The 27,749-nt window shown below is 40.5% G+C and overlaps 1 protein-coding gene across 1 annotated transcript; it reads right to left on the bottom strand.

Annotated features, from left to right (window-relative positions):
* Positions 1-1,914: 1,914 nt before the first annotated feature.
* On the bottom strand, positions 1,915-25,945 carry AMD1 (adenosylmethionine decarboxylase 1). Its single transcript, XM_047762744.1, has 9 exons — positions 25,489-25,945; positions 8,952-9,038; positions 7,842-7,968; positions 6,725-6,827; positions 5,719-5,761; positions 5,481-5,625; positions 5,280-5,372; positions 5,042-5,197; positions 1,915-4,110 (listed from the first exon to the last, which is right to left on the bottom strand). Exons 1-9 carry the CDS (start codon positions 25,596-25,598, stop codon positions 3,970-3,972), a joined length of 1,005 nt encoding a protein of 334 aa, XP_047618700.1. The 5' UTR covers positions 25,599-25,945; the 3' UTR covers positions 1,915-3,969.
* Between the last annotated feature and the right edge of the window lie 1,804 nt (positions 25,946-27,749).

Genomic DNA, 27,749 nt, shown 5'->3' with positions numbered 1-27,749 from the left:
TCTTTTTTTTTTTTGGCTGAGCCCTCAACAAGTGGAAGTTCCTAGGCCAGGGATGGAACCCATGCCACAGCAGCAACCCGAGCCATTGCAGACACCAGATCCTTAACCTACTGCGACACTGGAGAACTCCCATATGGCTACTTCAATGGATCCAAGAAAGAGGTGGGGGGAACCTGCCAAATTCAATACCCAGTCATGAGCAAAACAGAGCAAACTATAAACAGAGGTAGACTGTAAAACCATCTAGGCATCTACATAAACCAACAGCATTCTTAATGGATTACTGAATGTTTTCTCCCCAAAGTTGGGATAAGTAAGCCCTTAATTGAGGACCAGGGTTAGGCTAAGGCAAGACCCTAGGTAGCAAAATGCAAGGACACAGTCACTCCCAGATCCTTAACCCACAAATCGAGGCCAGGGATTCAACCTGCAACCTCATGTTTCCTAGAGGGATTTGTTTCCCCTGCGCCACGATGAAAACATCCTCAACAGGCTTATATTTATATAGAAACACAAAGTACATGAATAGTTAAAGCAGTAAGTAGACCTACACCTACATGGTCAACTAAATTTTTTTTTGTCTTTTTGTTGTTGTTGTTCCTATTTCTTGGGCTGCTCCCGCGGCATATGGAGGTTCCCAGGCTAGGGGTTGAATTGGAGCTGTAGCCACCGGCCTACGCCAGAGCCATAGCAACGCGGGATCCAAGCCGAGTCTGCAACCTACACCACAGCCCACAGCAACGCCGGATTGTTAACCCACTCACTGAGCAAGCACAGGGACCGAACCCACAACCTCATGGTTCCTAGTCGGATTCGTTAACCACTGCGCCACGACGGGAACTCAACTAAATTTTTAAAAAGGCAATTCAGTGGAAAAAGCACAAATAGTTCTCTGTGATCATATGAATAAAAATCAACCTTTAATGCTACACATTACCTCATGCCACAATGAGATGGATCACAGCTGTAAAAGCCAAAAATTACAAGGCTTTTACAAGAAAACAATACCACCATCACAATGTGAAGGAAGCCCGATTCAGACAGAAATTATCTCATTTAAACAGTTGATAAATTGGACACCATGGCCCAGGTCACAGCTTTGGCTTAGATTTGATCCCTGGCCCGGGAACTTCCATATGCCACGGGTGTGGCCAAAAAAGGAAAAATTTGATTAAAAAATTTGATAAACTTTTATTTGGCACATTTAGGAGCTAGACTAGGATAAAATACTTGCTAAACACTAAAGAAAGAAACTATCCAAAATAAAGTTTTATATCTCATTAATAAAAAGAGCCAAACTCATTTGCCAAAAATTGGGAGCCAACAAAATGTTAAGAGAATAGCTAAACAAATTGTGATATATTCATGGGATGGAGTACTACTCAGCAGACAGACAGACCTGATTAAACCTTTCCAAACTTTTATAGTACTGCTCATTACTGTATGCCAAACTCACCTGTTCCTGTATAAGAATTTGGTGTTATAGGTATAGCACACATATATAACATCTTGCTTTTAGATCAAATGTTTTTGTTGTTGGTTTTTGGATTTTTGTATGTATTTTTAATATTTTTCATTATAGTTGATTCACTTAACCCTTTTTTACTCAAATTTTGGACAATTTTTTCCCATTTTTGGCGGCCCTTTGGCATACTGAGCTTCCAGGCCAGGGATCAGATTTGAGCCGCAGTGGTGACCTAAGCCACAGTTGTGGCAACGCCGGGTCCTTAATCCACTGTGCCTGGCCTGAGTTGCTGTGGCTGTGGTGTAGGCCAGCAGCTGCAGCTCTGATTTGACCCCTAGCCTGGGAACTTCCATATGCCATGGGAGCGGAGCTAAAAAGACAAAACCAAAATAAATAAATAAATAAATAAAAGTACATCAATAGAAAACTTTCTGAATGTCACTAGACAATGAATTAAGCAAACTTTTATTGAAGCTTAAATTGTGGTACAGAAATACATTTCAACTGATTTAAGTCCAACACCATGAAGAGAGAAATTATGGCACCAAAATTTTCCCTCCTCTATCATACATACTAGGATTAATTTAAATTACTATTCAATCTATAGTTTTCATTTTTCTAGGCTTTGTTCCATACAAATTTGTGCAGTTTTTCAACCTTAAATAGAAATCTTAAATCTATTGGGGGGGGGAAAAAAATCAGACCTCAAGCCAACAAATGTCATCAAATCTACTGGGACGCTGTTCAAGAACAAAATCCACTTTTGAGCATTGGTCCTCATAATAGCACCAAAACATTAGGTACTGTGTGCTAATTACAGAATCAGACTGACCCATTGATTGAAAGCTTCTTCAATGAAACTTTGAATCAACAACGTGCTTAAAATAAAGTCAAGTGTTCCAACCACTTGATTTCAAACCAAGTAGATTTTATGTTCAAAAACACTAAAAAAAAGTGTCATTTATAAATACGGAAGGAACAAAAACATCACTGCATCAATCCAGAGAGAATTAAAAATTTTGTTTGAGGACAAAAAGAAATACAAAATTAAATCAACTTTGTTCTTTTCTCAGCTGCCTAAATATCAGTGTTTTGCAAATATAGCTAAAAGATGCCAACTCTTTTCAGTCTGTATTTCTAGTCATTTTCCCATTGACCATTTTGGAATTTTGTTATGTCTGCTTCACTGCTTCACTGAGTATGTCTGAATAACCCGAACAGTTCTCATTCTAGGCAGTTTCACTTGCTCTCATGAAACCATAGTGAAAAGAACACCAGTAAGAGGAACTCTTAGACTATCACATGCATCGAAGTCACAAGACAGCAAAGACATTGATTTTGCTTTGAACCAAAGTTTATGGCATATCATTAATAGAAATTAGTGGAAATGGCTGCAAAAATAAAGTTAACGTGAATCATCTGAGCTTATCTGATTTGTTGAATCCAACACAACCTTTATCTTAAAAATCCTAATAAATACAGTATATTGATAATAATTCTTTTACACTACCACTTAGCCAGTTAGTAAAGGCATGGTACTCCTGAGAAGGTAATCTCATTTAATGGGGTGGGCATGAGAGCCCAGAATGGCATGTGATTTCTATTCAGTTCTGCCAATATTCCCTAGCATCAATCTATGTCTTCTTTTCTCATTGATATGACCTTATTTTTGTTACTTTCTCCAAAAGAGCTCATTCTAATGAAAAGGCCAAACTCCCCTGACCTTAAAAGAAAATGAAGCCCAGGCTCTATCCCCTCCTCCCCCCTCTGGGGTATAAGAATAGCATAAACCCACAGTGTAATAGTGTATTGCTTTACTGAGGGGGTGTGGTTGGGAGGGGAGATACCATGGAGAGGAACGAATCAATTAAAATAATACAAGTTTAGGAAGCAATGTTAAAATAGTAACGCACAAAATGGATAACTGCAATCATTAGAGGACTTGACTCGTGGAAGGAAAACTTTAACTGCTGTTGCAAAAAACATCTGTATGAAGTAGAAATTGGTTCTGATAACATTAGTAGAGAGTATGTTCTAGAAAGTGGAGGTAAGGTGGATGTAAAATCCTGGCAGCAATTTTATAGAACAGTCCCAGATGGCTAGGCTGAGGCCAACACCTAATGAGGACGAAAGCCTTGTCTGTGGGGAATTTTGGATGAAACCTGGAGAAATATTACACTGTGCGTAAACCAAATTGAATTGTTTTCACAAGTGTTGTAAAGTTTCATACAGTAAAAGGTTTTTTCTACATGCACTTCAATTTCACAGCAAGAGTGGCATAGGATACCTAAACACAGAAGAGAGCATTCATGCAAGATATCTAACTCCTTGATATAATAATGCATACAATTCAAAATGATTACACTATCATTACATCTAGGGCTTTCTGCAACTACAAGGTGGTGGTTATGGAAAGCATGGCCCCTGGTATCAGTATCTAAAAAGCAGCCACCACCTTCTTCTATGTGTGTTCTCTTTTTGCGTTTTTTCTTCATTTTTCTTAATCAACTCTGCTGTTGTTGCTGCTTCTTAGCAAAACTGGTAAAAACAAAATTGTAATCATTGAACATAGCACTCTGGCAATCAAGACGTTTAAAACCTTCAATCTTCTGGGGTGAAGAAAGCACGGTGCGACATTTAGAACTCTGGGGAAAAAATTAAATTAACCATTAGTGCTCCCAATTTGCAGAAGTATTCTCAAACAGAGTAGTCAGGCAATAAATATTTGAGGCTACTATCTTAGTCACTAAAATATTTTTTCTTTCCTTTTTTTTCTTTTGCATTTTTAGGGCCATACCTGCAGCATATGGACGTTGCCAGGCTAGAAGGTGAATCGGAGCTGTAGCCATTGGCCTACACCACAGCCAGAGCAATGCGGGATCTGAACTGCGTCTACGACCTACCCCACGGCTCACGGCAACACCAAATCCTTTACCCACTGAGGAGGGCCAGGGATCAAACCTGCGTCCTCATGGATACTAGTCAGATTCGTTTTCCTTGAGACACGATGAGAACTCCCTACTTTTTTTAGGATGGCACCTGCTGCATATGGAAGTTCCCAGCCACGGATCTAATTGGAGCTACAGCTGGTGGCCTCCACCACAACCACAGCAATTTGGGATTGGAGCCTCGTTAGCAAACTACACTACAGCTCACGGCAACGCTAGATCCCTGACCCACTCACTGGGGCCAGGGATCAAACCTGAGTCCTCATGGATACTGGTGGGATTCGTTTCCACTGTGCCACAATGGGAGCCCCCCACTAAAATATTTTATCTGTGTCTTCTTATTGGCTAGATGAAATGACACTGTGTGTCCCCCAGCACCATCGCCCTAAGGCCTGTCAACAGGGAAAATAAACAGGACAAGAGGAGCCCCTGAACTGGGTTAGACATAAAACAAGAACCAAGAGAAGTCTAATGAAACACACACAAAGCTTCTTCATCTACCAAAAACCTCAATTAGTAGTACCTCTGGATAACTGACTGATTATGTGCCATATCAAAATACACTGTATGACACATGTCACTATCCTTACGTTCCTAAGATTTTACTGTAGGTAATAAAACACATTACCTGATTTACAAACAGGGTGGTCACAAATTTTCCTGGCTTGAAGACTTCCACCACTTTCCTGATCAGGTCATCATAGGAGGTCTGACTTAAGTTTGTTTCAAAGCTAACATAAGAAAATTCTGGTTCTGGAGTGATGTGAATAGTCCAATAAGTTCCCTTAGAGAAAGAGTTCTGGGTTAATAATGGAAAGGGTACACTCAAACATTTAAATTATTAAGCAAGAGACATTAGTACTTACATCCGATTTCATTCCATTCATCGAATACCCACAAGGATTGAACAGTGTGGCATCAATGACAGAACCTGGTATCAGGTCACGAATTCCACTCTCCTAGAAAAAAAGCAAAAGACTGAATCATAAATTTGAAAAATAAACAGGGAATAAGTTAGAACATTTAGTCACCAAGCAAAAGGCAGCATTAGTATTGAGAATGCTTACACGAGTGACATCCTTTGCAGTAACACCATCTTTCATGTAGAACTGGTCCATAACTGCTGGGTCAAGCTCACTCATCAGAATTTCCAAGGTTTGATCTGGCTGATTGATTACTCGACTCTCTGGGAAATCCAAAGTATACAAGTACCTATAACAAAAATACAAAATTATTTCTAAAAAACAAGTGGAAATTTAAAGAAAATCTTAGAACAAAACATTGATGAAATTGTGTCCAACATACCAACAGTCAGAATTCATACGTCCCATACAATATGCTGCTCCATCTGTTTAAGGAGAATGTAAAATAAATTTAATAGATCCATCTGATTCACATAGGCAGGATCCCCCACGCACCTTTTAAATAAAATCTTACTGATGTCATTTAGAGATGCACTTAAGCCAGTGAGTCTGTCTAAACGGTGCTGAGAAACCTATGGTTTACTTCTCCCCTAAAACTCCACAAGGAAATGGAATTTGGTCACCCATTTATCTATTCTCCCAAGTAAATACAAGTTATTTTACATAATACATTCTTTCTTCCATGGTGTCTTCAAAACATTCAACACAGTAAATAAATAGCCTAGTATAGTTTCATATTAGTAGAGAGATAAGAATTGAATGATAGAAATCTGATCTTTCTTTGAAAATCATCCATGAGTTGACTTTATACCAAGTTATTAAAATAATCTAAGGTTGGAGTTCCTTTGTGGTGCAACACGTTAAAGGACTGGCCGTCACTGTGGCAGCTCTGGCTTGGAGAAAGTTCAATCCCTGGTCAGGCAACTTCCACATGCCACAGGTGAGGGGAAAAAAAAAAATCTTAGGTTTTCAGCCTCATCTAGGATATGAGGGAATTAGATGAGAAAACTTTTAGTTCCCTGTCCTTGGAAGCTCAAAAAGATCTATAAATAAATGTTTAGTAAATGGATGGAAGAAAATCTCGCCAATTTAGTTGAAGTGACAGCATGATCTATGTTTATTTTTCTAGATGAAGGGATCACAGCCATCATAACCACTAAGCTAGATGCAGGTGATCAGTTCTCTGATTTTCCCCCAATCATTTCAACAACACTTAACACACATATTCTAAAATTTTTAATAAGCTATACTGAGACATTTATCTTAAATATATAATGGGCTACACTTGATACACAGGAATACATATATGTGCACATGTATAAAAAATCTTTCTTTGAAATGATATATCCTCTAACTTTAAGAAAGGATTCAATTCTATTTCAACTTACTTGGGAAAATTGCATTAAGAAACTCTATTTCTTCCTGGAAATTCCGGTGTGGGTACCCTTGGTGAGAAGGCTTCATGAAATTCTTACGAGAATAAAAGAAGCTCTAAAAAAGACAGATAACTTCATATACAGAACTCTATCACCTTTCCGAAGACTATCAACTATTTCCTATATATACACATCTAAACCAAAACTATCTCTACCAACACTTTCCCCAATGACACTTAACATAGTGTTTTTTTCTTTAATATACTTAAAAGATGTGTAGTAACTTGCTGGCAAACAAAAAGTGAAGGTCCACTGTGTCAAAGAGCAGGGTTTCAGACAATACCAATGACTTAATGTTATATAGAGCACAAGTTGTTTTTTTAGTTGTGGATGAAGAGTCTCAACAGAATGTAGACTGTGCCAGTGAATTTCTAGAAACTACAAAATGCCCGATCTACTGGTGATTGGTCATAACAACCTGTAAAGACAAAGTACAATATTTCTAGAGCTGAAATTCCTAATCTGTTTTAAAATAGGCACATAAACAAAAATTCTGTGGGAGAACACAAAACTGTGCATATTTAGTTTTGCAACAGTGATCCAAAAGTTAAGAACATACTGCAAAATTTGTATGTCTTTGAGGAATCAACAATTAACAAAAACTATTTTAGGTTCTAATAACAGCTATCCTTTCCTTAGTTAAGTGAAATATTAAAATTTAACACCTGCTTATCAGAACAATTATGCCCTAAGTATAACTCTTGAATGCTATCAGAATGAAACTACTGCTCTTTAACATAATCGATTCTTTATTATGATGACCGGATAATTTTTCTTGTTTTCTCTTTTAAGTGTTTCCAACCCCCGTAGTAATAATACTAAAGTATTAACTATTGAAATGTTTGTTTTTTTCTTTCTCCCACTTGAGTTTTATCCCAACTCATCCTCTGGCTCCTCCATATTTTCTGCCATTCATGAGCAGCAGCAGGCACTCTTCCTCCCACAGCGAGTGCCCTTGGACCCATTACAACGGAAGAAGTACACAAATTTATTTACCAGGCACATCAATGAACACTAACATTTATGCCAACACTCCTAAAAGGATAAATAATGCTTTTTGATTACTTACTTGAATTGAGTCAAACCCACTGTAATCCCTAGCAAGTTTCAACAGGGGAACCAGTGCTTTCAGCAAGAGGGTGGTACCACATGTCTTCAAAATGAAACGTCTCTTGGAGACAAACATGCTACTCTCACTGCAATTAAAAAAAAAAAAAGTCAAACATTGTAACAATGGTTATGTACTACTGAGATGCTTAATCTATTACTAGGCTATTGTGTACAATGTAAATGTGGGGCTAGTAATTTTAAATGTTATGGTCTCAAGAAAGCAAGTAATGTACTGTAGTATTCTTCCTATTACATAAAAATCAGTGTAAGGTTCTAGAATCCCACAAAAATAGAACTTGACTTAGGTAAAAAGCATATTAGCTCATTACACAAACCCTCTTTTACTAGCCAACTTTTCCTCTTACCTAACCTATCCTGGGACATTTACTAAGTTCATACTCTACCTCATCTTGGACCGCCCCACTCTCACATGTATTTCTGTAACCATCTCATTACTTTTCACTAGATAATAAGCTCCACGAGGAAAGGAATGTTTGTTCTTACTCACCATTATATCCCTAGGGCCTGGAACATAATACGCATTTGAAACATCTGTATTTGCCAAACACAAGCTTAGAAAAAGCAGGCATCTCATGCACTTTGTTCAATACAGTAGCCCCGAGGCCCATTATAAGAATTCAATAAGTTAACCCTGTACCTATAAAAAGGTTATATGGCTTTCTTCTCTTATATACAGCAATTTTATTTGTATGGTGAAGCTAATTTTCATTTTGCCAGAAGTTCTAAGTGGTATAAACTAATAAAAAAAGCAAAAAAAAAGGTATAAACTAGTAAGGAAGACCTGTATCAGAGACTGAGGACAAAGCAACAGTGACATTTAACAAACTCTCCTTTATAGATGCTTCCCGCTGACTTTAAGGAGGTAATTAATAATGACAAGCATCCCAAAGAGCTATTAGGTAAGACTTCCAAAACCAATTACCCTACTACCTAGGGACACCTAAGTAAACATTTCAGTTTACATATTTTTCAAGACAAGGTAAAAACAATTATAGAACCAAGACCCAGACGGAAATCTGTTAGCCAACGCTTGTTTTATAGGACTCACCTGAGTACATAAGCTTCCTGCTTGTCAGTTTTTGTCACACTTATGATTGAACATTGCACATCCTTCAAAAGTATGTCCCATTCGGATCTATTATTTAACCGAAAAGAGGATAATTAATTCACAACAGTGCTTGCATACTCTCAAAAATTACAAAGCTCCTAACTTAAAAGTTCCCGAAGATTTAAGACCACAAACTTTTTTTTTTTTTTTTTAGTGCCACATCCACAGCATATGGAGTTTTCAGGCTAGGGGTTTAACTGGAGCTACAGCTGCTACTGGCCCACACCAAAGCTCACAGCAATACCTAGACTCCTGACCCACTGAGCGAGGCCAGGGATCGAATCCACACATGCATGGTTTCTAGTTGTATAAGCTTCCGCTGAGCGACGAAGAAGATATTGGCCCAATCAATGGGCAATTGGATGACCAGTCAGAAGGCAGAAGCTCTTTTGCCCATGTGGCACATGGAGGTTCCCAGGCTAGGGGCTAAACTGGAGCTACAGCTGCCAGCCTACACCACAGCCACAGAAACGCTGGATCCTTAACCCACTGAGCACTGCTAGGGATCAAACCTGTGCCCTCATGGATGCTAGTCAGATTGGTTTCCACTAACCCATGACGGGAATTCCCACCAAGCAACTTTTAAAAAAAAGCTAACAATTACTTTTTTTAAAAAGGTGCTAAAAGTTTATATGAAGAAGAAAATACACATTAGACTGCCATGTTTTTACAGTTTGTTTCAAATTTTTAAAAATGGTTCAATTTGTTGTCTAGCAAAGGAAAAACAATTGCAATTAACAACTAGTTCTGAGTAACACAAATGTATAGACTGCTTTAATCCTCTTGTTTAGGTAACAAGGCTTTCTTATTTCTATAAAATGCTTACAACATTCCAGCACTCATAATATTTCAATTCCACAAATAACATGCATTCGTGCAAAAAGGGAAATATGGCCAGACCTAAAGGAAAATATGGGGCTCTTATTGAATCTATTACTTTTCTGCTTTGTGAGGTTTTCTACAATCACCCCTGGGCTTGCTTTAATAAACCCACTTCACATGACTGATAAGAATAAATCACAAAGTGCACACAGAATTTACCTACTAGACAATAATTTAAATACTGAACATGGGAGTTCCCATTGTGGCTCAGCAACATGAGGACACAGGAATGATCCCTGGCCTTGCTCAGTGGGGTTAAGGATCTGGTGTTGCTGTGAGCTGTGGTGTAGGTTACAGATACGGCTCATATCCTGTGTTGCTATGGTTGTGGTGTACGCTGGCAGCTGCAGCTCCATTTGACCCCTAGCCTGGGAACCTCCACATGCCGTGGTGCAGCCCAAAAAAGCAAAAAAACAAAGCTGAATATGAAGGCAAGTAGCAAAAATACCCACTATAAATATTAGAAGCAGCAAGTACAAGTCTAGAGCACAGGGATCTCTTTAGAGATCTAATTCAGACCTTCTTTCAATAATGCTATAGGCAAAAACGTTGTTACCCACTGACTTCCCAACTAGAATTTACCACTCTTACCACTCTCTTCTATTTGCCGAACACTTTTTTTTTTTTTTTGCTTTTTTAAAGGGCTGCACCTGTGGCATATGGAAGTTCCTGGGCTAGGGGTCGAATTGGAGCTACAGCTGCTGGCCTACACCACAGCCACAGCAATGCAGGATCTGAGCACATGTCTTCGACCTACACCACAGCTCATGGCAACACCAGATCCTCAACCCACTTAGAGAGACCCAGGATTGAACCCACAACCTCACGGTTCCTAGTCAGATTAATTTCCACTGTGCCACGATGGGAACTCCTCCGCTGGACACTTTAATCATTCCTTCTCAGTTCTAGTCACTATTTATATTGACTCCCCCTCCCCAGTTTTATTCAGATTTAATCAACATACATCACTGTACAAGTTTAAGGTGCACAGCACAATGGTTTCGCTTCTTCTGTATACTGCAAAGTGACTCCTGCAATGCTTAGTTATTAGCTTATCAAATAGGTACCAAAAAAAAAAAAGCACTCTAGACTGCCCTTAAGATTTATTTACTCCTTTCTTTTTTGGTCGCCAGGGCATATGGAATTCCAGGGCCAGGGATGAAACCTGCATTCCAGTGCTCCAGAGACACCACTGAGGCTGATTACAATCCCACTGCACCACAGGCGAACTCCAGGATTTATTCTCTTAACATTTTTCACATCATAAAGCAGTGTTAACTACAGGATGTTAAGACTTTTAAACATTCCCCTCAAATGTCTTTCAGCATTTCTTTTTAAGTGTTCCCTGGCCAAAAAGAGGGTGCTAAGCCTTAATCAGAAGTTCTGTGCACACAGATGGGGCTTGTTTAATGGAGCCTCTATCTAGGCTGTTTCACTGGGAAACTCCTTTTGTGTTTTCTCTTGCCTGGAGCACACATTAAGATTTCTGTTAAATAAATAAATTAATTAAATAAAATTAGGAGTTCCTGATGTGGTGCAGCAGAAATGAATCCGACTAGGAACCATGAGGTTTCGGGTTCTATCCCTGGCCTCGCTCAGTGGGTTAAGGATCTGGTGTTGCTGTGGCACAGGCCGGCAGCTGTAGCTTCGACTAGTCCCCTAGCCTGGGAACCTCCATATGCTGCAAGTGCGGCCCTCAAAAGCAAAAAAAAAAAAAAAAAAAAAAAAAAAAAGAAAGAAAGAAAGAAAAGATTCTGTTAAGCAAGACTGAGTAAAGGCCTAGGGATCCCACACTCAACATAAGCTTTTATTCTGTTTTCAGCCTCAATGATACCTGCTTCCCTGTTTCATATAAATCCTGTTTTACTCTCTCCAAAGAATAAAACTATTATCTAATATTCAGATCTCCTGTCATCTCCCTTCTCATCTGACACATTTTATGATAAAGACACAATCAGAAGAATAATTGAAACAGAAAGTGTGTATTGATAGATACATAGATAAACTAAACCTATCCCTATGTTCTGTACTTCAGCCACACTGAGTTTTCCCACAAACATGTTCTCTCTTCCCAGAAATAGGGCACCATAAAATTGATCATTCAAATCAAGCCACTTCAGAGTGAATGAGAACCTTATAATTATGCAGAGACAATAGCTATAAACTTTGTTCTGGGTACTGCTGGAATGGATTTCACCCTACCCAGAACCTGTCCCCACCTTCCTTCTTCCACCTAAGTCACCCCACTACCCCCTACCAGATCAAACCTGCCATTAAAAAGGTCTCAAAACTCAGAAGGCTTATCTAAGTGTTTTAGTTGTGTGGCTATTTTGGTATTCATGTTTTAATTCCACTAGAATCATTCCATGTAACTACTCAATAAGAAATGAATTTTATGGTTTCTAGCCTCGGTGCCTAACTCACTTCACAGCAGGCCCTCAAATATTTGCTGAATCTCAGTAATTCTTCTGATTAGATCTTATAAACTTGCTAGAAAATCAAACAGCTTTCAATTAAAAAAAATCCAAAATTGTTACATGATCCTTTACTGTTTTGTCACCATAATAGTTCGGGTATTTACAGAGTGGCTGAGTTCTTGAAAAGATAAAAAACAAAAGATTCATCGAGCAGAGTTATTCTGTTAACGAACTACAGATATATTAGTATATTCCACTTGAAATGCTATCTCATTTTTTTGGCTGCATCCAAAAAACCCAAGTTCCTGGGCCAGGTATCAAATCTGAGTGACTTAACGCCACAACCACGGCAAAAATGGATTCCTTAACCTGCTGCACTACAGCAGGAACTCCTGAAACCCTACCTTATTTTAATCTACACAAACAAAGGCTACTCATTTCACTGCCCACTATCTTAGCTGTTACAGAACTCATTCGTTATAACCTACCTAGACATGGTTACTTTCTAAAAATTTTTTTTTATGCAACCCACTCCTCTTTCTGGGAATCTGACACACGATGTCAGATTTTGGGGAGCTTCCTGATGGCATAACAGTTAAGGATTTGGTGTTGTCACTGCTGTTGCTCGGGTTCGATCCCTGACCAGGGAACTTCTGCATGCCATGCTGGCCAAAAAAACCAAAAAAACCCATTTGGTTCGTCCCACCAGGATCTGTTCATTTTCAGTCTCAATCTTCCTACTGATCTACCTTCAGGTTAACCCACTCTTCTGTCATTTTAATTCTACTCAAGACTATCCAGGAAACTTTTAACTCCAGCAGTTCTTTTTAATTGTTTTTTATAGCATTTTTAAAATTACTCAATTACATTTATAGTTGTACAATGATCATAACCAAATTTTGTAACCTTTCTTTTATTACTCAATGAATTTATTACATTTGTAGTTGTACAATGATCATCACAATCCAATTTTATAGGATTTCCATCCAACAATCCCAGCGCATCCCCCTGTCCCCCAACCTGTCTTATTTGGAAACCATAAGTTTTTCAAAGTCTGTGAGTCAGTATCTGTTCTGCGAAGAAATTCATTGTGTCCTTTTTTTAGATTCCACATGTAAGTGACAGCATTTGATATTGGTGTCTCACTGTCTGACTTCACTTAGTGTGATAATTTCTAGGTCCATCCATGTTGCTGCAAATGCTAGTTCTTTTCTTTTAATGGCTGAGTAATTCTGCATTGTGTATATGTACCACATCTTCTTTATTCACTCCTGTCAATGGACATTTAGGTTTTTTCCATGTCTTGGCTATTGTATATAGTGCTGCAATGAACATTGGCGTACACGTTTTAATTGGGTTTTTTTGTTTTGCTTTTCCTGTACCCACAGTATAAAGAAGTTCCCAGGCCAGGGACTAAACCCGCACCAAAGCAGTGACCAGACCCATAGCAATGACAACACTGGATCTGCAACGGCTGAGCCACCAGAGAACTCCAGTCTTCTCATTTTTACACAACTTCTATAGGTTACAGAAGTTATGAAAGCCATTGCTATGATATTCAGATCTTTCCTGCTTATGTGCCATCCAGTGGCCAGTCTGGGAGGTGATCTGTCAGTTTTCAAAGCCTTTCATATGCTGTTTAGCATCAGATCCATATACAAATAGCTAAGGAGTGTTCATATAAGTTATTAAAGGATTACTTTCTTCACCTTTCCCATAATCTCCATGATAACCTCTGGTTCAATGGGGTGTGGAGAGATGGGTGAAGAGGACCCATTTCTTGGTACTGTGGCTATAAAGCCAAGGCTTTAAGTTTCTCCACTCTGCACAAGTTACTATAGGATTGCCTGAGCTGTGGCAGGGAGAATATGAAAAAAGCAAAGCACTACAAAAACAAGAAAGGGGTTTTCCACATTTTCTCTAACCCAAAGGGGCCCACTTCCTTTCCTTCCTTGCATACCAGAAAAAGAAGACCTCTCTTAGAGCTCTGTTTGTGTGCAGTTCTGGGTTTCTGGCAGCTTGAGTCCACCTCAGGAGACACCAGAGGGGACAAAAAAAACACAAACAAAAACCAAGAAACAGAAACTCCTGGCTATTTCAGTAATATTTTGAGTTCTGGCTTCCTTCTCCAATGTACCTAACATTTACTGATTTTCAGGGTCCTCAGAGCTGCTCCATGCATTCTGTCCAGGGTCTTAGCGATAGTGTGTGCTGTTTCCATCATGATGAAAAAGAGAATGCTCTTGTACTCATTCATCATTGTTATAAATTCTGCAACCAAACTCTTCCTCACCTAATAGAAACATAGGTGGATGGTCTGTATCAGCCAGGTGATTACAGAAACAACCTTAGGAGAAGAGAACTGCTGTCTCAAAAAAGAATAAATCAAGGAGCAGGAAAGATGGGACAGACATGGAACTGAAGAAGTCAATACAATGTTATCTACGAGCATATAGAACACTGCTTACTCTATTTTGAACCTTTCTCAGAGTTAGAACTTCCCAGTTCTGAACTTCATGTCTTAACAGCCCTGTAAAAAAGAGCTCTGTTTAGCCTCTCTGAATCTCTACCTACTTCCTCATTCTCCCCCTTTCTCCTGACTAGGACAAACTGCCATCACACTCCACAAAGCCCAGGCTGGAATATGGCGGGTCTGCCACTTTAAAAAATATTCTCCTATTTAAAGTTTTCTTAGTCTGTGGTCTAATAAGCATGAAACTGGACCCTTACCTTATACCATACAACTCAAAATGGATTAAAGATTTAAATTAAGATGGGAAACTATAAAACTCCTTGAAGAAATCATAGGGAAAAGCTTTAGGACATTGGATTTGGCAATGCTTTCTTGGATATTACCCAATAAGCACAGGCAACAAAGACAAAAACAGGAAAATGAGACTACACCAAACTTAATAACTTGTGTATCACAGGAAAATACTCAACAGAGTGAAAAGACAACATACAGAATTGGAAAAATAAATGCGAATCATGTATCTGATAAGAGGGAACATCCAGAACATATAAGAAACAAAAACATATAACCTAATTAAATAGTGGGCAAAGAACTTAAATAGACAGCTCTCCTCCAAAGATATATGTACGAATGGCCAACAAGCATGTAAAAAGCAGCTCAAAATTGATAAAACACTGTAAATCAATTGTAACTAAAAAAATTAAAGATGCTCAACATACCACTAATCATAAAAAAAAATGCCGGTGTGTTCCCATCGTGGCTCAGTGGTTAATGAATCTGACTAGGAACCATGAGGTTGCGGGTTCGATCCCTGGCCTCGCTCATTGGGTTAAGCATCCGGTGTTGCCATGACCTGTGGTGTAGGTTGAAGATGCAGCTTGGATCCCGCGTTGCTGTGGCTATGGTGTAGGCCAGCAGCTACAGCTCTGATTAGACCCCTAGCTTAGGAACCTCCATATGCTGTGGATGCGGCCCTCAAAAGACAAAAAAAAAAAAAAAGAAAGAAAGAAAGAAAGAAAAAAGAAAGAACAAGTGTTGGCAAGAATGTAGAGAAATTTTAACACAGTGTACTACTGGCAAAAATATAAAATGGCGCAGCCAGTATGGAAAACAGTATGGACACTCCTTAAAAATTTTGAAGAATTACCACAGGAAGCAGCAATCCCACTCCTGGGTATATACACAAAATCATTCAAAACAGAATCTGAAGAGATATTTGTACATCCATGTTCATTGTTATTTACAACTGTCAAGAGAAGGAAGCAACCCAAATGTCCATCAAGGGATTAATGGATAGACAATGTAATGTATACATATGATGGATTATGTGGCCTTATAGGATATAAGTATAGGATAGGATTTTCTGTCACATACTTCAATGTGGATGAATCTAAGGATTTTATGCTTAGTGAAATAAGCCAGCCACAAAAGGATGAACACTGTAGCTTTTTACTTATATGAGGTACCCGTACACTCATACAAAGCAGCTAAAGTAGTCAAAATCAAAGAAAGGTGATCACTAACGGCTGGGCAAAGAAAAGAGAGGAAATTAGTGTTTAATGGAGAGTAACATTATATTCAGACCTTAAAACCTTACTCAACGTGGTAGTAGTAGTCTGTGTCAAACCCATCCTAAAACATTAGATTATTCTTTAGCAAAGTCTAGGCTGACCAGAAGTTAAATTCTGAGAATGCCTTTGTATGGTGGTTAATTCAGATATCCAGAAAAATAAGCTTTCATCTTTTGTTCAAAGGAATCAACCAGACTGTACTGTTAACTATAAACACAGTACTAAGTTCTCCGCCTCAAACTTTTAGTCATTGCTACTTTCAATGTGTACTTCTCAAAATTTGAGTGAAGGAGAGAAAAGACTAGCAGAACATGCCACTAGTCCTACATGTCTTTTCCAACATTAACCTTACAGGTGTTTAAAAAAAAAAAAAAATCACCTCTAAACTTCCCACAATTACCATGTATTCTCTTCACCTTCCAACAATACAATTTCCTGTATCAATCCACCTCATTAAGAAGAATAGCTCAGGTCTATGATGAATTTTTTTTTTTAAACATTTATTTATTTATTCAGTCTTTTTTTTTTTTTTGCCATTTTCTTGGGCCGCTCTTGCGGCATATGGAGGTTCCCAGGCTAGGAGTCGAATCGGAACTGTAGCCGCCAGCCTACGCCGGAGCCACAGCAACTCGGGATCCGAACCAGTGTCTGCAACCTATACCACAGCTCACAGCAACGCAGAATCCTTAACCCACTGAGCAAGGGCAGGGATGGAACCTGCAACCTCATGGTTCCTAGTCGGATTCGTTAACCACTGAGCCACGAGGGGAACTCCTATGATGAATTCTAAAGCAAAAAGGAAAGACAATTTTAGAGTCCTGAAAGATCGGACTATCTTTCCTTACCAAAATTTCTTATTTTCTACAGACTGTTTCCCCATACCTGCCATTCTCATTAAAAAGGCTTCTGTTTGGTCCAAAATTTTAGTGCAGCAACTCTAAGACATTATGCACGTAGACAAAAAATGGCCTATTTCTATTCAACATCATTTGAAACTTGAAACATTTAGCAGAGAAAACTGCAAGTTAAACCTAATATATTATACCTTCTTTCACATTTCAATTTTAAATACGGTGTGAAATAAGTCCGTTTTAGATCATCTGTCCTTTCTTCAGTTAGATGTCTAGACTACTGCTTTTCTCCAACATATTGTTAACTAGTATTATTTAACTGAAGCCATACCAGACAAGATTTACTTTCTTAAAACCAGGAGTTCCCATCCTGGTGCAGCAGAAATGAATCTGACTAGGAACCATGGGGGTGTGGGTTTGATCCCTGGCCTCGCTCAGTTTGGTTAAGGATCCAGCATTGCTGTGAGCTGTGGAATAGGCTGGCAAGTGTAGCTCTGAATAGACCCCTAGCCTGGGAACCTCCACATGCTACAAGTGCGGCCCTAAAAAGACAAAAAATGACAAATAAAATAAAATAAAATCCGAAACCAACAACCCAATCGAAAATGGGCAAAAGACCTGAATAGACATTTCTCCAAAGAAGGGATACAGATGGCCAACAAGCACATGAAAAAATGCTCAACATCCCTGATTATTAGAGAAATGCAAATCAAAACTACCATGAGATACCACCTCACACCAGTCAGAATGGCCAACATTAATAAGTCCACATATAACAAATACTGGAGAGGGTATGGAGAAAAGAAAAGGGTACCCTCCTGCACTGTTGGTAGGCATGTAAATTGGTACCACTATGGAAAACAGTATGGAGGTACCTTAGAAAACTACCATATGACCCAGGAGTCCCACTCTTGGGCACATATCTGGACAAAACTTTCCTTGAAAAAGACACATGCACCCCTATGTTCACTGCAGCACTATTCACAATAGCCAAGACATGGAAACAACCTAAATATCCATCGACAGATGAATGGATTAAGAAGATGTAGTATATATACACAATGGACTACTACTCAGCCATAAAAAAGAACAAAGTAATGCCATTTGCCACAACATGAATGGAACTAGAGACTCTCATACTAAGTGAAGTCAGGAAGAGAAAGACAAATACCATGTGGTATCACTTATATCTGGGATTAACAGATACAAACTATTGCCTTTGGAATAGATAAGCAATGAGATCCTGTTGTATAGCACTGGGAACTATATCTAGTCACTTATGATGGAGGATAATGTGAGAAAAAGAATGTAAATATGTATGTGTGACTGGGTCACTTTGCTGTACAGTAGAAAATTGACAGAACACTGTAAACCAATTATAATGGAAAAAAGAAAAAATTATTTAAAGTTAAAAAAAAACAAGCTTGGTGGCCTAGAACCTGGCATTGCCTCTGCTGTGAAGCAGGTTTGATTCTGGCCTGGGAACTTCTGCATGCTGCCTAAGTGGCTAAAAACAAATGTGCCCCTTTTGTCTCCCTTGAGAAATTAGTAAAAGACTCCAAGTATCATGTAATTTGTTCAGATTACACTGAAGGTAAATTCCACTAAATGGTGTACAGGAGTGGGAAATGTTTAAAAGAAAGGGGGTTCCAGCTTGACTTGAAGTTAAAGTTTGGAAAGCTAAGCCAAGTGCATTCTATTCCCTCATACCATATTAAAAAAAAAAAATCAATTCCAAATGGATTGCAGATCTAAATATGATAAGTAAAAACAAAATTTAGAAGGGAAAAAAAAAAGAAACATCTTCATTACCTCTGAAAAAGCAAAGATATCTTAATCTTAAATAGGATAGAGAAATTACTATTAAAGGTGAAAATACTGGTAAATTGGACTACATTAAAATTATAAACTTCTGGGAGTTCCTGTTGAGGCTCAGCAGGTTAAGAACTCAACTAGTATCCATGAGGATGTGGGTTTGACCCCTGGCCTCACTCAGTGGGTTAAGGATCCAATGACACTATGAGCTGTAGTGTAGGCCAGCAGCTACAGCTCTGAATGGATACCTCGCCTGGGAACTTCCGTATGCCACAGGTGCGGCCTTAACAAAAAACAAAACAAAACTTCTGGAGTTTCTGCTGTGGCCCAATAGGTTAAGAATACAACTGCAGTGGCTCCAGTTGCTGTAGAGGTAAATAGGGGTTTGATCCCTGGCCTGGGAACTTGCAAATGCTGCGTGCAGCCATTTAAAAAAAAACAAAGAGCTTCAGTTTATAAAGCTATCATTAAAAAAACAAAAAAGGAGTTCCCGTTGTGTTGTGTCGCAGTGGAAACGAATCTGACTAGGAACTATGACGTTATTATGGCTTCAATCCCTGGCCTTGCTCAGTGGGTTAAGGATCTGGTGTTGCCGTGAGCTGTGGTGTAGGTTGCAGACGGGGCTCAGATCTGGTGTTGCTGTGATGTGGTGTAGGCCGGTGGTTACAGCTCCAATTAGACCTCTAGCCTGAGAAGCTCCAAATGCCGTGGTGAGGCCCTAGAAAAGACAAAAAAAAAAAAAAAAAAGGGAGTTCCCTTCGTGGCGCAGTGGTTAACGAATCCGACTAGGAACCATGAGGTTGCAGGTTCCATCCCTGCCCTTGCTCAGTGGGTTAAGGATCTGGCGTTGCCGTGAGCTGTGGTGTAGGTTGCAGACGCGGCTCGGATCCCGCGTTGCTGTGGCTCTGGCGTAGGCCGGCGGCTAAAGTTCCGATTCGACCCCTAGCCTGGGAACCTCCATATGCTGTGGGGGCGGCCCAAGAAATAGCTAAAAAGACAAAGGAAATCATAAAGGGTATAAAATATTTGTAACACACATTTTGGACAGAGAATCCATTCATAAAATATAAAGAACTCCTACAAACTGAAAAGTCATCCAAAAATGAAAACAGGCAGACCTAAGCAAGTATTTCACACAAGATAGCCAAATGGTGAGTAAAGATAGAAGAAAGGAGGCTCATCTCCATCAGTCTGAGGAGAAATAGACTACTATATACTCACAATAGCTAAAATTAAAATATAAGTAAAATACACGTACTGATGAAGATAAAGAACTGGAACCCTTATGCTAAATATATATGCATACCCTACAATCCCATTCCTAAGTGTATGCATTTCTAGCAGGAAAGCATACATATTGCTCACTACGATACTTACAATAGCATCCACATCAATATATACTAGCAAACTAGAAATTACTCAAATACCCATATTAACAGTAAAATTGGATAAAATTTAGTATGTGGACACAGCATCAAAAATGAACTAGGAAACCTCAAACACAATGTTGACCAAAGGAGGCATAATACATACTAAATGATTCTGTGTCACACAAAAATGGGGGAAAACTAATCTATGCTATATGTTAAGAAGTCAGGATAGTGGTTTCCTTAGGTGGAGAGGGGGATAGGTTTTAACTGGAAAGAGGTATACAGGGGCCTGCTGGCTAGTTACATTCCTTAGATTTGAGTGCTGGTTACATGAATGTGATCAATTTGTGAAAATTCAGGATATAATTATGATTTTAACTTTTGTTATGCACCAATAAAAAGTTCAAAAAACCCAAAATATCTGTATTCACAAGATAAGTTGTTTTCCTTATACATTTTTCCTATTATGTTGTTTTCTTTGACAGATTACCACTTTCTCCAGTTCTGCCAGAATATTTCCTTCAAAATGGCCCTATGGTTTTTCTTTTGGTTCATGTCTTTGGAACAGTTTTCATGTTACAAGTTCTTTAAACCCCACAATGCTTCCAATTAAGTACTTTTTGATACCTGATGACAGCAGAAGCTTTTCTATAAAACAATTTCAGCAGCTTTTCAAACTCTCCAAATTCATATTCACTGTTGTTACTATACAAAGAATCTGGGGGCATATATTATTCTAAGTTGATTTAGTACAGATGCTAAGTGCTAGGTTTATATACACTGAAGGGAGGGCTTTTATGACAGCAATCACAATGTGGTTTGCAGCAATAATACAACACATATACCAACAATGACTCGACTGATTAACATTTCTATGAGTAAGGCAATTCAGTCACTACAACTTGAGAAGCATTGAAAAGCTAAGTTACTACACTGAAATGATCAAACTCTTTACTGGAGGCACACACCCATTTATTTTGTGTTATACAGAACCTCCAAGTTCTATCCATCTTTTCATTTACTGTTTTAGCTACAAGATTTTTTTAATGGCTGCATCTGTTGTTAAAAAATTTTTTAATTTTAACCTGCAGCTATGGCAATGCCAGATCCTTAACCCAATGCACCTAGCGGGGAGATGAACCTGTGTTGCCACAGAGATAATATCAGATCCCTAACCAGGTGCACCACAGCAGGAAGTCCTACAAGATTTCTGACACACACGTGTACCTGGGAAACTATCACAAGACAGTGACCACACGCCTCACTTCTAAAAAAAAGTCCCTCATGCCTCTCTGTAATCCCATTCTTCTCCTTTACTCCCATCCTCAGGCAACCACTGATCTGCCTGTCAGATTAGTATACATTTTCTAGTTTTACTGACATGAAATCTTATAGTACTTCCTAGAGGGGCTAGAGGGGCTTATTATTATTTTTTCTCCAGCATATCTCAATTTTTTATCACTTAGTATTCCATCGTATGAATATATCATAATTTGTTTATCCATTTACCTATTAAGAGAGATCTGTTCTCAATTTGAGGACCATCACAAAATAAAGCTGTTACGAAATTCATGTAAAAGTCTTTGTATGGACACATTTCCTGTTCACTTGGGCACATATATGAGTGGACTAGACTGGCTGGCTCATAACAGATATATTAACTTACTAAGAAACCACCAAACCATTTTCCAAAGTCCATACACTATTTTCCATTTCCACCTGCAGTGCACTGCATGAAAACTCTGATTCCTTCAGATCTTATCAGGGTCTGATATCAAAATTATACAAACACCAAAAGGAACTGTGAAGTGTGTTCCCCATTTACTATTAGAATGTATGAAAATGGGCTATAATTACTTCTCCCTTGAATGTTAGAACACTCAAATGTAACCATCTGGACCTAGATTTTCCTTTATGGGATGATTAAAGATTAATTCAATTTGTATAATGATTTACATAGAACTATTAAAATTTTCAACTTCTTGCATTCAATGTGGAAAGGCATTTTTCTACAAACTTCCCCGTAATATCCTTGTTGTCTTTTAAATGTCTTTAGCATCTGTAGTGATGCCCTTTTGGGACATCTTAACCCTTTCTGCATTCTTAGGAAGCAGAGTAGTTAGCTATGTTTTCTTTATAAACAATGTAGTTAATTTTACTCCAGTCTGTTAATGTCTTAACAAAAGTCATGAAACTATGACTTTGGTCTATTTGCATTTTAGTGGAATTACTGAGGATGTGAGGCCAGGGCTTAGGAAGGATTTTTCTGGTTTCCAAATATTTATATCAATAAATAAGAACAAAGCTACCAAAGACTGATTATTCCATGGAAGAATTAAAGTTTAACTTCACTAAGCACTCTAAAACTCGACATCTCCCGTACTTGAATAAACACCTATCAAACTGCTAGGGCAACTTTTAATGTCAAGCAACCCTTTGGACTACCATCTTAGCAGATTTTCCTTTCCTCTCCATCCTGGTTTGCTTTTAAATAAGGAAAAAAAAAAAGTTCCCCCCTTAAAGGCAAAGAATCAAAGATAAAGATGTTAACACTTACAGAGTGGTTACTATGTGTCAGTTTTTAAGTACTATATATGAATTAACCCACACAACTAATACAATATATTAATACATGCATTAATTAAGAAAAATTTAAGTACTAATCCTCACAATTACCCTATGAGGTAGGTACCATTACCGTCTATTTTAAAAATGAGGAAACATCGAACAGCTAGCTATGAGATGATGTTTGAATTAAATCTAGACATCCCATAGGCCACGCACTAACCATTTCAAGATGACTGATAATCCTTCTCTGGTTTCTGAAGCCTGCACCCCACCTCCTCAGAGACCAGAAGCCAGTAATTCCTGCTGGGCAGGCCATTGATTTTAGGTGACTTAACAGGCATATATAGTTTTCCAGGTACTTTTTTTTTACTTCCTAGTAAGTAACCTAACCAGTTAAGTCTTTGCCTGACAGGTAAAAATGTTCCTCGAAAGTTAGTTACCAATGGACCTCTCTCTCGGTTAAATCCACCAGATGTTCTTACTCGCTTTATTTATAACAGCTGAAACGTGGTAGTAAACTCACAATATTTAACGAATTTTAGTGTCTACAAAGCTTATGGCCCTAAATCACGATTTCAACAAAACTGAATATTCTGTCCTTGAAGGTTTAACTTTTGCTACTATTTTAAGCTCCACAATGAAGCAGATTTCAGCTGATGAATATACAAAAGAAATGGCTCTCAAACATCCAACTGAAGAAAGCAAGTTGCACCCTATAAGCTCTTCTCCTTCTCCTTGATTCAGCGAAGTCAACCAAAAAAAGCCTAAGCTTAAATTTTCTCATTTCTGCAGGGACGAAAAACCCATTTCCCTTTATTAAGAACATGTACTTACAAATAAAACTTTGACATTATTTAAAGAGCTAGAACAGAAAAATTATTCATTTTATAAGACAGTTCTTACTCATTAGTTCTTCCTGACAATATTTTCTAGATAATCCTAACATAAGCATTTAACCAAAGGCGTATCACCAACAGCAGGGAGTTTTCCCCATCTGTGAAATGGAGGAAACACCAAGCTTTGCCATATTTGTAAGTAACTGCTTTCTATGATAAACATATGAAGTGCTAAGAGCAGAGGGCTATATTAAGGTAATTTAGGTATCGCACAAAGGTTGAAAAATGAAACCTGTCACATTTTAGCTAACGCGATGCCTTCCTACAGGAGAATCCTTCAAGACAGACCGCCCTAAAGTCCCGGCAGCACGTGTCCGCCTGGATTCTTCTCCAGTCGCTTTTTGTCAGAGACGGCGGAGAGCGCAGCCAACATTCCTGAAACGCCCATTGGCCCACACCCTGGGGCCAGGCTCCCGGTCAGGCCCAGGAGCTCATTGGTCGTTGCCTCTCAATGAAGCGGCCGCGCCGGTTCCTCCGCCTCTCCGCCACACTCGCTGCACTTGTGCGCGGAGGAGCCTAGAAAGGCGACGGGTGCCTAGCGGAACCAGCGCTGCGGAGAGCGGGCCCAGGCACCTTCCGGGTCGCCTATACCCTCGTCTGCGCCAGGACCGAGACCACTGCAAGACCGCTCTTTTCCTGCGCGACAGTTCAGCTCTCTCGCGTGACTGCCCGGGTGGGAGGCTGAGGCCTCAGATTCCTTTGCAGGCTCAGGCATTAAAGGTATTATGCCCGAGCTCGGACGGGCCTTTAGTTGGTAAATGCACACAAGCCTTACTCCACCCGGCACCTCGCGCGGACCCCAGTGACTCAGTAGCAGGCTACACAATCCAAGGTCGAGACTCGGGAGTAAGCCTCGGTGGGCTCCCCGGCCGTCTCCAGAGGCCGCCCCGATAAGGCTTGGTGCAGAGCGCGTTAGGGCGGCGGTGGGGCCCAGCCACTGCGACACCACTGCTCCCGCCCAATCCCCGCCGGCCGGGCGCCACATGCTGCCAGCGCCGACCGCGGGCGGGAGGCCTGCTCGCCAGCCCCTCTGCCCTGGCAGGCCCCCTCCTCCCGCCTCAAGCGGAGAGAAAGAGTCCGACTCCCGATCAGCCCCCTCCCTCCTCTGTTCCCGACCCGCTCCCTCCCTCTTCCACTCCAGAGGCGGGCACGCCCGAATTAGCGCCTGACTAAGCCCGCCGAGCCACACCTGCCTGGAGGGAGCCCGCGCCCACCCCTCGGCGCCAGGCACCCCACCCCGGGCCCCGACAACCTACTCCGGGGCGGGTGGGGGGGGGGGGAGTCGGGAGGCGAGGGCAGCCAAAGCACCCCGAGCGGCGCTGCACGCCGTCCCGCACGCCGCGCCGGGGACGTTACCTGAGCACGCGGCGGCGCCGGCCTCCTCCCCTCCCCCCGGGCAGCGCCCGGCCGGGCAACGGCGGCGGGAGAAGCCGGCTCGGGCCCCGCGTGGACCTGGCCTCTCCCCCCGGCGCCGGGGCCCAGGCCAAGGCCACAAAACGACCCCCGCCCACGGACCTGCCCCCACCAGAAGGCTGCGGGAATCCAGCCCCCGCCCCCTCTCTGCCTAGGGCTAGTGCCTTCCAGGCGGCGACAGACCCCATACCCGACAGTGGGCGAGAGCCCCGAGCACCCACCTTGGGATGGTGCGAAGATCCCCAGATCCTTGATTTGCGTCGGGCTGCTGCCTGGAGAACCAAACCTCCAGCAGCTTCTCGGTCCCTTCGAAAAAATGTGCAGCTTCCATCACCGTGAGACTAGCGAACAACCAACAACCACAGAAAATCAACTAAATTAAATCTCTTCTCCCGCCGCTGCCGCCGCCGCTGCGGATTGTTCCAGCTGTGTTACTAAAGTTCAGGTTCCTTTTTTTGCTATAATTTTATATTAACTTTTTTTAAAAAAAGGGCTAATAAAATTTTCCCGGCTTTTTTTTTTGTGTGTGTGTGTGTGAGCGAAAGTTGAACGTGAGTCTGTTGGAAATAGAGGCAGATACAGCTCAGTCTCTTGTAGTCCGCTGTTTCCCCGTTAGAGAGAGTAGAGCGAGCGCTAGCTAATGTCGCCGGCCATACTGTGGGAGCGAGGGCGCTGCGTGAGTCGGGAATTTATATACTCCGTCTACCCCCAGAGGCCAGGAAGTGACGTAACGTCCCTCCCCCGCGGCTCATAGCTCCAGTCTCCTGTCAATCACCAGCCGCCCATTTGCGGCTGGCTAGCCGCCCGCCTGCGAGGAGCGCGGGGAGCGGCCCGTATCCCTGCGGTTCGGTTTCGGGGTGGCCCCTGGGCGGGAGACGGTACTCTGTTGTCCGGCTGGGGACTAGGAATTGGGGGTCGAATGTGGAGAGAGTGGCAGAGCGGGGAGGGAGTGAGGAAAGGCTGGGTAGCGCTGCGTAAAACAACTGGCTAGCGGGGAACATGGGTGGGTCCTCTGGAGGGTTGGCGGGGTTCGGCGGGGGCGGTGGCCACTGCTGGGATGGCGTGGTGGTTTTGATCCTGTGCACTTCGCCGCGATTGCTGAGGTACTCAGCCATTCTCTAAAGTGTACTTCCCCAAGGCCACCGAAGCCAGGCGTTAAAACTCCACGTTTGTCCGTGACGCACATGTTGCCAAGGGTCGAATTAGAAGGCGCTTTAATTCTGCTCACGCTTTAGCTGATGTGCGAACGAACGCAGTTCTCTTACCGTTTTACACAATAGCCAGAAGCGCTGTCTCCCTATTCAAAAAGGGAAAAGCAACGTGGCGCCCAGCCTTGAAGGACTCCGGCTCTACCTACCTCCCACCATGTGGCTCGCCAAGCCTCGGAGTTGGCGGAGCACAGTAGCTGCCGTGAAGCACTGGCAACTCCGTGCTCAATTAGGTCAACTGGTGGGAATTTCTTCTGCAAAACTATTTCTAGAACCTGATTTATTAAATATAACCTGAAATTGTTTGCATCAAAAGGAGGGGAAAGGAGTTATTATTGCTTGGAGCAATACGGGGGTAAAGGAGGAAAAAAGGAATTATGGAATTATATGAAGTCATCTGTTAGAAACATGAAAATTGTGACGCACTATAAGATTTAAAGAATCAATAAAAATAATAAGTATAATCTGAAATTGCACGGATATTAACAGGGATTCAGGGCTATCACTAGTGATCACTAGACTCATGAATCTATAGTTTCAATAATCAAGTAAAGTGTAAAAATTGTGAAGTCGTAGTCAAACTGTATAACGAGGTGGCAAAATTGTGGAAACAAAGTTGTGACTTTTATTCTGAAATATGGTAAAAACAATCTGACATAAAAATCACCATTGTTACAAGACAAAAGACTCTCACCGTCCTTAGAGACTTTCCTCAGCTACAAGTCAAATAAGACAACGTTGTTATGTGTGCAAAACTTAATGAAGTAGTTTGGGTTTGTACTCTAGATTCCCTGCAGGGTAGTACTTGTCTTACAACAACATGAATTTGTTCATATTTCTCTGTCAAACTTTGCTGTTGAAAGAAGCTATGTTATGCAGTGGGTACATATGCTACTTTTGCCATGTTTTTAAAAGCATCCAACTCAAACAGGGGATTGGGACAAAAGATAATGAATGTTGCTTATTATAATAATTCACAGAATGTGGTGGTTATACTTGGAATAAAGATAAAAGAAGTATTTATGTGTTTTACAAGCTATTCAGTTATTTGATGGTTGCTTATTGAAATGAAGAATCAGTCTACTAAACCACCTCAAACACTAATTGTGGTATAAACATAATTTGGCTTGTAATTGCTTGTAATTAGTTGCTTTTCAATTACTATTATGCTTTTTCCCAATGCAATTTAAGTGAATATAAAAGTGCCAAGAATCTTGGCAAGGTAAGTCTTTGTTAATTAGATATAGGATAATTGAAACAGTGTCTACCAACTG

This window comes from Phacochoerus africanus, chromosome 2 (assembly GCF_016906955.1).
Source record: "Phacochoerus africanus isolate WHEZ1 chromosome 2, ROS_Pafr_v1, whole genome shotgun sequence".
In the NCBI taxonomy this organism is placed as follows: domain Eukaryota; kingdom Metazoa; phylum Chordata; class Mammalia; order Artiodactyla; family Suidae; genus Phacochoerus; species Phacochoerus africanus.
This window is presented reverse-complemented; position numbering and strand designations above follow the sequence as displayed.